The sequence below is a fragment of the Eurypyga helias genome, unplaced genomic scaffold (genome assembly GCF_000690775.1).
Source record: "Eurypyga helias isolate BGI_N326 unplaced genomic scaffold, ASM69077v1 scaffold42253, whole genome shotgun sequence".
Lineage (NCBI taxonomy): Eukaryota > Metazoa > Chordata > Aves > Eurypygiformes > Eurypygidae > Eurypyga > Eurypyga helias.
Genome location: NW_010243818.1, coordinates 1 through 12,769, shown reverse-complemented (window position 1 = coordinate 12,769; position 12,769 = coordinate 1). Strand labels below are relative to the sequence as shown.

At 38.9% G+C, this 12,769-nt stretch overlaps 1 protein-coding gene across 1 annotated transcript; it reads left to right on the top strand.

Annotated features, from left to right (window-relative positions):
• The first annotated feature begins 1,298 nt into the window (after positions 1-1,298).
• On the top strand, positions 1,299-11,986 carry UBA3 (ubiquitin-like modifier activating enzyme 3). The gene is made up of 16 exons (XM_010149560.1): positions 1,299-1,418; positions 2,371-2,451; positions 4,217-4,299; positions 4,857-4,937; positions 5,574-5,617; positions 5,913-5,977; positions 6,821-6,976; positions 7,095-7,197; positions 7,682-7,795; positions 9,249-9,302; positions 9,757-9,793; positions 9,873-9,954; positions 10,732-10,832; positions 10,953-11,016; positions 11,123-11,177; positions 11,609-11,986. The coding sequence occupies exons 1-16, from the start codon at positions 1,299-1,301 to the stop codon at positions 11,695-11,697; spliced, it is 1,329 nt and encodes a 442-aa protein (XP_010147862.1). The 3' UTR covers positions 11,698-11,986.
• The last annotated feature ends 783 nt before the right edge of the window (positions 11,987-12,769 follow it).

Here is a 12,769-nt window from a genome sequence, read left to right as displayed (position 1 = left end):
AATTATTATGATGCATATTGACCCATTTTACTTGGATCAGTCAGTGCTTAATGCACATCCTGAGAACTGGTATACAGCAGATGAGCCCCGGGGAGCGTTACATTCTTTCAAGCTATTTCCCATTATATGTTAAAGTTCACTATGGACATACTGTGTTGTCCATCTTCTGAATTCTGTGAGGATAAAGGCATTTTCTGTCTAGGTCTTTTCACTACCTTTTTTTGAGGTGAGTCACCAGGAAGTAATAAATTCTACACCTTACCCAACAGTTACTGATACAAGCGTTCTTCATGTTACTTCATGCAAATGACGCTCCTTATCAACACAACATACTCAGGATTGGCAAAGCTCTTCTATAACGAGCTTAGTTGTGTATTAAACGTAGGGCATAATCATTTGTATCTATTGATTGGAGCTCCTGTTTAAAAAGGGAAGTGTGCTATCATGAGGAAGGGCTTGCTGTGTGCAGGTGATGCTATTATGTTAGAAAATCACTTGAGAGCTGATTTTGAACTGTTCAGTAAGTCTTGTAACAGTTTATAGTTGCATACTACTAGAAGTGACCTGCAGAAGTGGAAAAAGGGTAGTGGAGTACTTGATGGAAAATTCTCTCTTCAAAATTTAACAGAAGGTAGCTGCAGACATTCCTTTGTTCAAGGGAGGCTGCTGCCTCTCAGAAGACGACTGAAAAATGGGGGTGTTCTAAATTACATGGTACCCACTGAGGGTGAAGGGAATTCAAGATTCACATATTTTAAAACACTCATTTGAATAAACTACCATGAAGGTTCAGAGGAGATGGTGTTGGGGCATGTTACTGTTCAGCACCTCACAACTGCAGTTACGTACTGATGATTTAAATATGATTTAGGAGCTTAAAAAGCCTGTCAAAAAAATGCTACAAGACTTGACTGATGAAAAAAACATCACCCTCAAAACGCAAAGGGACAACCTCTTTTTCTTTGTCCTCTCTAAATACGAGGGAAATAAAAGCAAAAAGTCTAGACCCTTTTTTCACTTCAGGTCAACTTTTACTAGTAACAGCTAAATCAGTGGGTTTTATTAAAATGCCTGGGTTCCTCCCCCCTCCCGCCTGCATATTTATATTATTGGTTTCACAAATAAAACCCACTCATGCAAATGTTCATGCACATAACTTACATGCATAAAGATATGCAGATGTATTTGTATGAATGGTCAGTAACTTAGGTATTTTTAAGATATATATGGAAAAAAAATTGGAGGTGTGGCTTTTTCTCTTATGATTTTGCAGCTGAATTTACTGTGTTCTGTGCAGAATGGCTGTTGATGGTGGGTGTGGGGACACTGGAGACTGGGAAGGTCGCTGGAACCATGTAAAGAAATTCCTCGAGCGATCTGGACCATTCACACATCCTGATTTCGAGCCAGGCACTCAAGTGAGAAACGCTTACTTTTAAGTAAAACATTCGTAGCGTGTGTTGCAAGCTAATGTAAACAGTTTCGTTAATTGACCACCAGGAGTGTATGAATGCTCAAACTGCATGAGAAGCTTATGTTTGAATCAGTTGAACATTTATGATTCTAGATTGTGTTTTTATAAGCTTGTATTTGTAAACTGTGCACTGTCAACTACAAGCTTGCTGTTGTCAAACATGTCAATATATAACAACATATGAACTGTGCTGTGTCCTTCAGTTCCACATGAAAAGTAGAAGCATTAGTCTCGCCATTTTTAAGTAATAAGATACAGTAAGGAATTTCTTGTACTTAAAGAAGGAATTAAGGTTAATATGAGTAGGGAATTGGGAAAGATATTTAGTAGGGAAAAGCAATATTTAGAGTGTTTTAATTATTTATTCTGCTTTCCTTTATTGGCACATTTTGTTTTAGAGCTTACAGTTGAATGTATTTTACTGTTACCTTTTAATGTACTATTCCATTATTTCCTAGTTTGAAGAGCAGTTCACAGCAGTTATACAGTTAAAAATTTCAGTTCTTTTGGGCCAGCAATGTGTCTGTCTGTTTAGATTTATGTTGTAATATGTATCAGTACAATATTTGGAGGAAGAAAGCATTATCTCCTTAAACTGAATAATAATAAAGGTGGACCTTGCTTGGGTAATGGTAAAAATTAATATAAAGAGAATACTGATACCAACAAAGGTCGTGCTTTTCTGCAAGTTGGGATATAGGAACTGCATGAACTCAACAACCGGTTAAAGTCTGATATGTAATTACTGCTGCAAACAGAGTAGTTTTATTGACTTCAGTTGTTTTATGTGAAACTTACGCACTGAAAATTTACAGTTTATAAGGTTTGTGAAGCAAAGGACAAATTATACTTTTTCCTATTTAGAGTATTAATTTTTTGTTTTATATTTTCTGCAGGCTCTTGAGTTTTTGTTAAGCACATGTAAAGTACTAGTTATTGGAGCAGGAGGATTAGGATGCGAGCTCCTGAAAAACCTGGTAATTACTCAGTTTTCACCCTTTGCTTCTTAGAATCTTTTTTTCCTTGAGAAAATGATCTTCCCTACTTAGCTAATTTGGCATTTTTGATTGTATGTAGCTACTAAATTTCTTGTTATAATCCAATTGTATAAAATACGTGACGATACAGACAAACTTGAAGAATGCACTTTGTTAATAAGCTTGAAAGGTAGCAGTCTGATATGTTGCGTGTTGTTTATTTAGGTGTCTCAAAGCTTGTCATGAGAGACGACATGGTGCTGTTTATGAAGCCTAGACCAAAGCTCACGTGCAGCCTTACATATGGTCTAATGTTGGTAATTTTCCCTAATTACCAGATAGAGGGAAATAAAGTAAATAAGAACAAATCATGCTCGTAATGATACATGGAAGTGTTGTTTGGAAAGCAATGGCTAAAATCTTAGAATCATTCCAGAATCATTCTGTGATTTTAGCCATTGTATTCCAAACAACACTTCAAAATGTATCTTTTCAAATGAAAAGGAATGCTTAGATCAGTCATAAGTAGCTAGTACCAAGTTTACTTTTAACAGTCAAAGTTGAATGTGATGCCAGTTTATTTTACATCTTTGGATTAATTGAAGGCAAGGTTAGAATTGCTGGAATTATTTATGTTCTTTCATAGTGAAATTAGTAGAGCTAGGCTTACTGTTTCTGTGGTGACCTTCACGTCTGTGGAGTCCATGTGGCTTTCCCAAGCAGTGGCTCTTGGATTTTCCAGTGCTTTTCTTGCAGAAATTAATTTCTATTCTGAAAAACTTTAGTCCTGTTGTTTATTTGCTTAATCAGTTTCCCAGTAGAGCATTTTAAATACTGAACTATGCATGGGATGGCTCTGTTTATTCAGGCAATATAAAATGACAAGTTTGAAAGTCTTTAAATACAACAAAATTGAGTCTTAAAGGAAAAAAAGTAGGGAACAGGACTCAAATTTTTTTGGGGTCACTTCAGAACATCACATTTCTCTAAATTCAGTGTTCTGCAGTATTTATTTCTCTTTAACCACAATGCACAGTATTTCTTTGTGCATGACAGATGGTAGTACTTTGTCAGATCAAACCCACAATACAGTTTTAAGACAATTTTACTTCAGAGTTATTTGCCAGGTGTAGTGATGGGCTGCATGCAAACAGAGGCCAGGCAGAACTTCTGTCAGAGGTGTGGCATGTTCTTAGCTAGTGAGGTTCCAGCATTGAGTGCAGTGAGGAATGCTGGCTTGTTTCAATGTAATTTGAGGGTGGATATGCCAGACTCATTCATGCCAACTGTGAAAATAGTGAATGTTCAGAAACTTAAAATTTTAGAAGAATTAAACTTTGTTTGCCTATTTCTGCCAAGCAAGAAAGTGCTTACAGTATTTCTTCAGATTTAGTGTGTGTTTTCCCTCAATGAATGCTTTTCATTTACTCCAGTTGTGAGGGAGTACTGCAGATTCCCTGTGTAGATCAGCTAACGCTGACTTCCCTGTGTTAGGATTAGGTAGGCTAAATCAGTGCTGCGTTCAGTGCAACGTTGTCTTTGACCATGGCAGTGTCACTAATTCCATCTGTCTAAATATCAGCATTAGCAACCCAACAAAGAACATTCTTTTAACAAAGAATGATGGTATACCTGTCTGCACAGGGAATGAAAAGCAAATATGTTTGTTCCTCCAAAGGTTGCTCTTCTGGCACGTGTCATGAATTTTGAAGCACTACAAACCTTTCATGTCCTAGTGAGTGACGCTGACTATCTCTTTTTACAGGCACTGTCCGGATTTAGACAGATCCATGTTATTGACATGGATACTATAGATGTTTCTAATCTTAACCGACAGTTTCTGTTTCGGTAAGTAGCATCTTCACGACTCAACTTTTGGTTTTTTTTTTAAATGTACCTAAACAAAATATGTGAATATGATCATTATTTTAATTGAACAAGATGTCATTAAAGATTATGGAACATTCCCATCACAATAGTACTGATAATTAACTAAATGATGCGTGTGATTCCTTCTTGTTTTGAGATCTGTGGTGTCATAGTTTGACTTTGAGGAAAATTAACATGCATTCCTTACCCTTCAAATACAGCTAATGACTAGGTGACACCAAAGAATAATGCGCTCAGATTAAGATATCAGTTTATTTCTCCTACCCTTTTTCTTCTAAGCAAAGTGAAAAACAGTTGGATATTTTGGGGTTTTTTTGGTGCTGATAACTGTAGTTACATGCACATACTTGGGTAGCTCTGGGGCTCTCTTATATGATGCTTCACAGGGATGCCTTGAGATTATCCGTATCAATAAATTCTCCTACAGTAACAATTAGTCACAATCAATATTGCAATGCATAGAGCCTGGAAAGATGAAATCTGCTCAAATAATGCATTTGAAATCACTTTCCCAGACCAAAGGATGTTGGGCGACCGAAAGCAGAAGTTGCAGCAGAATTCCTCAACAGCCGCGTTCCCAACTGTGCTGTCGTAGCGTATCCTTTTATTGAGAAGTAGCAGCCCTGTAGGCTTCAAAAAACCTCGAAAACTCTGTAGGTGGTAAGACTATGTGAAGTATTTTGCTGCCATCCTCTCTTTTTGTACAATCAAGAACAGATTCATTCAGCTGGTGATTGAGAATTCTTTCGCAGTGGCATCAGCATACGGGAAGTATGTGTAGGTTTTAGGTTAAGCTTTAAGAAACCTTTTTGTATGTTTCCACTGAGTCTTTTGAGTCACATGCAATATTCTGATTTTCACTGAGGTACTAGAATTACAGGTTTATTCACCAGTGGTTTAGGTACATGCTAGTGGGATATGTGAGTTTATAAACATTGAACAGCACTGCTGGTACAGGACTTTGCGAGAGTGCGTGTTTGGAGCTCTCAAAGTCGTTTGCCTGCGGAACTTTCTGCAGTGTGTGACTGTTCCATTCTGTTGCTTCCGTGTTTTGACAGAGCTACAGCTTCCGCCTTGGGAATTTTGAATCTTTCCAACACCTATGTTGTTAAAAAAGTGACATATAAAATTATAGTAATAAATTCTATAATGTTTTGCCTTTAGGTTACCAAACAGAAAACATTAAACTTAACTACTTCATAAATATATTCCTTTACTGGGCATACATTCAGATATTTTAAAAAGATTCAAGACATGGATGAAAGCTTCTATCGACGTAAGTGGCATCTGTTTGCCTTCCTCACACCCACTGGTGGTTTAGGGGAACATTGCAGTTGTTGCTGCTTACTGCTTTTCTTGCTAGTTTGCTAATTAATTTAGACTTCTACAGTGTACTGGAAGTAGAGGTAACAAATAGGCAGCACTGAAATGCATCTGTTGTATAGGTCATCTAGGGGAGATAGGTAAACCGCAGTCGGTTCCTCTAGAAAAGCTACGGACAGAATACTTTGCTTGTCTTCAGCAGCGTGCATTAGTACAGACTTCAAATAACACTTTTTTCCCCCCTCTAGAGTTTCATATTATTGTTTGTGGGCTGGACTCTATAATTGCAAGAAGATGGATAAATGGCATGCTGGTAAACTCTTTGATCTTTTTAAAGCTTGATTATTGCTTCAGTAGAGAAAATGAAAATGGAACAGATTTGTGTAGAATGTATCACTGAAATGAGGGCTGTTGAAACTCACAGCTTGCTGTTACCTATTTCTGTTTTCTTTTTTCTTGTCGTGAACAGGATAAAATGCATGCTCTCTTACCTGCCTTTTTCTTGAGGAGTGTTAGCCAACATTGTGCAGTGCCCTGCAGGGGTAATTTCAAAGTTAGATTACATTGTTTGTGACCTTGTGCAGTAAGAAGGGAAGTTCCACAGCCTCTCTGGATGCTCCCGTTGTGAATGTTTGTTTTTCATTAGCCAAACAGTGCTTACTGTGCTGCAACTTGTAAATGTCGTCTTTTGAGCACCGCTGCTACAGAGTAGTAGAAAGCTGGTCAGTGAACTAGTAGTTTTATCGTTGTAGATTTGTTTATAAAGCAGTGATCTCGAGTATTTACGATTATTATAAAAACAACCAAACAAACCCAACAAACCCAGAATCAGACCTCTAAATCCTTCCAACCAACCAACCATTTGTTCTGGTAAACCGTAAGGAAATAGTAGCATTTATCAGGGGTGGGGGGGAGGGGAGGAGAGGAAGAGGTGGAGGGTGAAGGTGATAGATGAAGTCCTACACACTGACAAATAAGTAGTGTTTTATACACTATGTATCCTTAAAATAAACTGTATTTAAGCATTCAATCTTGTGGTGCACCATTAAGAATAAGATTCTTAGGATTTTTTTTTTCCTTCCTTCAACTTTTATAAGAAAAAACCCCAAACCAAACGAAACAAAAACTAACAACTTCCCCCGCCTTTGTTCGTTAGATGTCATTTTTACATTATGAAGATGGTGTACTGGATCCAAGTTCCATCATACCTTTAATAGATGGGGGGACAGAAGGTTTTAAAGGAAACGTTCGTGTCATTATTCCTGGTATGACAGCATGCGTTGAATGCACGCTTGAGCTCTATCCACCACAGGTAATTGCAAACAGTGATACGTCTTTTTCATATTCTTCTGGTTTGCTTGTTTCTTTTCCTAGTACTACACATCATGTATTACATGCTTTCTTCTGGTTTTCTTCCCTGCCCACACCAGGTGAATTTTCCCATGTGTACTATTGCATCTATGCCCAGACTCCCCGAGCATTGCATTGAGTATGTCAGGATACTGCAGTGGCCAAAGGAGCAACCTTTTGGAGGTAATTAGTAAATTGCTCTGGTGCCAAACCGACATTTCTCCTTCCATTTGATTTGTTTTGGGTTAGGTATGCACATCTACCTTTAATAAAAAAATCCTACCTTTTAACGTTATGTGGCTCATTGTCGTAATGAATCTAAGCTGGTGAGGGATTTTCTATTCTCGGACTCGCTCTCCAGTTCCATAGTTGTTAGTTTGTTGCTCTCTCTCATACTGCAGGATACCTTTCCTGACTTAAAATGTAACCTGTAGCAGCATTCTAAAGCTGTGAAGTTAAGACAGTTTGTATAGAGAATGTGTCAGAACTTAACGATCTTTGTAGAAATTACATTTTGATTATTTAAAGTGTTAAGTTCAGTAGCTTAGTGGGGTATTTGTTTGAACCCAGATTAAAACAAAGGGGTTTATTTTAGACAAGAGAACGCAGTACTTCTGAAGAACTCCTAGAACTGTAACTTATCTGTCAATTCTTCACTTTGCTGTAGAAGGCGTTGCGTTGGATGGAGATGACCCTGAACATATACAGTGGATTTACCAGAAGTCTTTAGAAAGAGCATCACAATTTAATATTAAAGGTGTTACATACAGACTCACCCAAGGTAAGGGTATGGCATTTCACTGTTGGTGGCAGTTCCAAGAACGCCAGTCCAGGCTAATTGCATTGGTCAGGACTAAGCTGGCAGCTCTGCTGAGAAAGAAATAGCTCTCCCATAACATCCTAAAACAGAAACAAGCAGCTTGTTTCCTGTGCCAGCACAAATATTTTTATGATGAATCAGTTGTTTAGGCATTATCTTATCTGGGACAAAACTGAACATTCTTTTTGCTATTTTATTTTTAACCTGCAGCAGCTCCACTGTTTACATTACACTGTGACCACTTTTGCTGGGTCACAGAGTAGGAACAAAACGTGAACAAAACGTGATCGCCTCTTTTAGCAACGGCAGCTCTTGGTGCCACTTCAGGCTGTTTCAGAGTGTAGCATCTGTTCTTTACTGCTGTGTATGCCTCTCTTCACATGCACCGTGCTGCCACTCATTTAATCAGCATTTTAAACCCTAACCATATAGCGAGGAAGTGGAGAATCTCATACAGAATCTCCAGAATTTGTGGTACCTTCTGTCAGTTTGTTGACTTGTAGTACAGAGAATGCTTTTGGAATGCTGGGCTTGAAATGCTGCACATGAGCCTCAGTGTGTGCCTTCCTGTCAAAGAAGGACAAACTGTTTCCTTGTGAATCTTCTTCATATTCTACCTAGTGTGTTGCAGATGAGTCTTTTTCTCTGCAGCAGGTTATACTGGCTTCTCTAGTTGTATGTTTTTGGTACAGAAAAATGTGAACTCCAGTTACGAAATATAATTACAGACATGCAGATGGCCGCACACTTTTCAGCATTTGAAGATGGCTGCATTATAAAGTACACAGCAGAAAGAAGGCAAAGATAATAGTTGTGTGTGTGTTTTCTCAGATATGAAGGGGTACAGGTCAATAGTTAGAAGCTGGAGGAAGTTCAGCCTACTTAGGAAATTGCTGTCTCTTTGGCAGGCCTGAAAAAAACCCAAGTGAACCTGTTTGTTCTTGATGTACAAACTTGTATGTGTAGGAAATCTTGCTTTATGTCGGTGTATCCACTGTGCTGTCTGACTGGATGGGCTCAGTAAGAAGAGTTGGATGAAGATGCCAGTAGAGTTTGGCAAGCCTGTTCTTGCAGAAGGATTACCAAACCCAAATCTCTATGCGTTTCTCCAGTTAAACAGGAATAGAACTGAGTTTTAAATGAATATTCAGTACTAAATGCAGAATACTAGGTTTTAGAATTTTTTCACTGTTTCTCTCTGTGTGATACCTTCTTTTTCTCAACATGCTTGAGCCATTCCTAAAATTAAAGAAATGCCAAAGTACTTGAGCAGCATGCCATTATACCTTACTGCTACAGAAAGTGCTGGAGAGTTTAAAGTAGCTTTGGGTACACCCTCATGTAATTATTCTGCTGAAAGTCACCTCTCGGTATAGTTTCTTGGAAAAGACAGCTCAATGTTTTATTTTTACAGGCGTGGTTAAACGAATTATTCCAGCAGTAGCTTCCACAAATGCAGTAATTGCAGGTATGCTAAAAGGACTCATTTCACTTCTGCTTTACAGACTGTAGAGTTGTGTAAGACAAGAGTTTGGAATCGAGAACTCGGGGAGGATAATAGTAATTTTTAATTGGCTGTGATGTATTCATCCAGTCTTGTGTCTGTTTTCCATAGAGAAATTGCATGTGACGGTATCAATTTTTAGCTCATGTGTGACTGTGGGAGTGAGCAAAAGCATTTGAGACTGGGGGGAAAAAATAGTTGGAAAACATGGTATGTAAGCTTAATATAGTCTCAGATTAGTGTCGAATCTATGGTGTTAATGCATAGAGCTGCCAGCTACCTTCATGTTTATTTTTCTCTTTATGACTTTTTTTGGTCATTTCTTCTTTGGTACAACTCTGCACTAATATCTGCACGTTCTGAAATCGAGCTAAAAAGTGAAATAAACAGTTCTGTGTGGTTTTTTTTCTCATTCCAGCTGTTTGCGCCACTGAAGTTTTTAAAATAGCCACAAGGTATTTAATTTCTTGTTAAGAACGTACGTGATTTCCAACATAATGACATGTGTTGACACTGACATATTTGTCATTATAGTGCATACATTCCTCTCAACAATTACTTGGTGTTTAATGATGCGGATGGATTATACACATACACCTTTGAAGCTGAAAGAAAGGTGAGTGCCAGTAAAGGCTTGCAGCGTGGTTTCCTCGATTTTTGTTCAGCTTGGGCAGTTTGTACATATTTCTGAAACCCAGTATTTAATCTCTTGGCTCGTAGCACTGAATAATATGTAATGGCGTATTTAATTTTTTGCCTATTTAGCTAAAGTTTCTTAATATTTGGAAAAGTAGTATCTGGTATAGGGAGGTTCTTCAGACAGCTGTTTCTGTGGCAGACCATTGGTATCTCAACTGTTTGAGCTATGCGACCTGCACAGGAATCATAGAATCACAGAGTGGTTTGGGTTGGAAGGCACCTTAAAGATCATCTAGTTCGAACCCCCCTGCCATGGGCAGGGACACCTTCCACTAGACCAGGTTGCTCCAAGCCTTGTCCAGCCTGGACGAGGAAAACATTACTTGCTTTTTTTGAAAGTGAATTCTGAAGATTTCCCCTGTAATCCCGGAAACGTGGTTTACAACGTAAGATACGCAATCCTAATAATCATAAGTAAATCTTCTCAGAAAGATGTTAGACAACAGGTGATTTGAAGTTTGTAATATTAAATAAAGTTTGTAGTTGATAACTCTCAGCTGCTGTTGGGAGCCCGGTGAATGGTGACAGACTTCACCAGGAATTGGGTTTTGTCATTAATATTTCCCACAGTATTAATATTTCTAGAGCTGAAACGTAAAAAAAAAAAAAAACCACAAACACAGTTTTGAGACCTTATTAGCGGCATTTTTAAAGTCATATTTAATGTAACGTGGATTCTTGTGCTGCTTTGTAGGAGAACTGTCCAGCCTGCAGCCAACTTCCCCAAAACATCGAGATTTCCCCGTCAGCTAAACTGCAGGAGATCTTGGATTACTTGACAAATAATGCTTCATTGTAAGTGTGCAACTATTCTCACTTACTTGATTTTTGGTAGTTTAGTGTTTCAAAACGGTCATTTCTAAATCGATTTTTACCTCATTGTCTGGTTTGTCTTTTTTCATGTTTTATATATAGGCAAATGAAATCTCCTGCAATCACAGCAACTATGTATGGGGGGAATAAAACACTTTATTTACAGGTAATGTGAACATGCTTAATTGTCTTTAATAATCTCGGTTTATTTAAATTCACTGTCCTGAATTTGAAAGTAAATGTTTGGGGTTTTTTATTTTCTTTTTTTTCAGACAGTAGCTTCGATTGAAGAGCGAACAAGGCCAAATCTTTCCAAGACACTAAAAGGTATTGTGCAGATTTTCAAGATACTGCTCTAAAGAGAAAGTCCGTTTCCTCCCTCTGTACGGCACATTTAGCTTTATTTTGCACTGTGCAGCAGAATGTGCTTCGTTGCCCTTTTGTGTGCAATATACCTTCCTCAGGTTGCTCCTGGGTGAACTTTGAATCGCTTAAATGTGAAGTGTGGGCAGATGCAGAGAAAAATACTGCAACAGCTGATCTAAATTAAACAAACTTCAGTAGTCGTTTATGTATTTCTGGACAAGGTTGAATTTAGATGAGTATTAGTTTAGGTAGTGAGCTGTTGGCAGCTTTATTTCGTTGTATTTATGGTCTGTGGGAATGGCATTCATAACTTTATTTTTAAAAAAATTAATTAATTTACAAAAAGACAAACCACATGGGTTTACACATGTAAACTTTCCTTTGTGTTTCAGAACTGGGGCTTGTGGATGGCCAGGAGCTTGCAGTCGCTGATGTTACCACACCACAGACTATGCTGTTCAAGCTTCACTTTACCACTTAATTTATTCATCAGTCAACGGCGCATACGGCGAGAGAAATCCGCACCCACCCTGGAAAACAAACGTGCCCTGTGGGTATTAAAGTTCATGTTAGCACTAGCACTCTTGAAGGTTAGGTAGGACACATGGATCACCATATTTCAGAATTGTACGTAGAAGCCAATATTTGGTGGATTATATTTGTATAAATGCTTATTAATGTACAGAACTGATGTATAGGAATACACTTTTCTTTTTTTCCCAGTTTTTGTTGTCAAAATGTTAATGCTGACATACTTTCAGACATGTGGAAATTTTGAAGTGGCCAAAAGTCTTGTTTTCAGCATGTGGACACAGGTACATGCAAAGAGAAGACCCTTTGAAAGAAGCCACAGTGATGAGCCGCCTTAAACCCAAAAGGACAGCCAATTAAAATGAGCATTTTCCTTTTATTTGATATCGATTTGATCACTTTCACGAGAGGTGTCTGGTGTGGAAGATCACTGTTTACGGGCAAACAGGAGAGGACACACCCAGCAGCTGCACATGAAAACATGGACATGTCCGCTGGCAGCCCCCCGCAGCCGCCGTGCAGGGTATCGCAGGATTCTCTTCATCTATCATTGGTGCTGTTAAGGTATTTATTAATAAAAAAACCGTCCAGACACCTCAGTTTGTGGCTTATCAGTGAACATTCCAGAGCGTTTATAACCTGGATTGAAGACTTCGGGGCATCGTTTGGCTGCTTTGGTCAGAGACCTTTGCGTAAGCGGTGCCAGATGCCTCAGCGTGAACCGGGCCCGGCTCGCAGCCCTGCGCTGGGCCTGAGGCGGGGACGCTTCACTGCAGGTTTTCACCAGGTGATTTTTGAGACCTTTACAGCCTCGCAAGCGTTGAAAGGCCCCACGTCAGCAGCGACTGGGGGCGTTGGGGTTTTATGGGCGTGGTTTGTGTTAAGCAGCCGAAGGAAACATTACGAAGCGGGAACCAGAGTTGGTTTTGCATCTAATCTGGAAGAAGTCGCAACAGCAGGGCGGGTCGGGACACGGTGAGTGCTCCGCCATGGCAGGTCCCGCGGCGGAAGTGGGGGCGGGC

What these genes read in the sequence shown, in the direction of transcription:
- UBA3 (XM_010149560.1), top strand. Translation starts at nt 1,299, where the DNA reads ATGGCTGTTGATGGTGGGTGTGGGGACACTGGAGACTGGGAAGGTCGC. An exon ending in TTGAGCTCTATCCACCACAG is followed by an intron (nt 6,977 to 7,094) that starts GTAATTGCAAAC and finishes TGCCCACACCAG; the next exon opens with GTGAATTTTCCCATGTGTAC. An exon ending in AAAGGAGCAACCTTTTGGAG is followed by an intron (nt 7,198 to 7,681) that starts GTAATTAGTAAA and finishes ACTTTGCTGTAG; the next exon opens with AAGGCGTTGCGTTGGATGGA.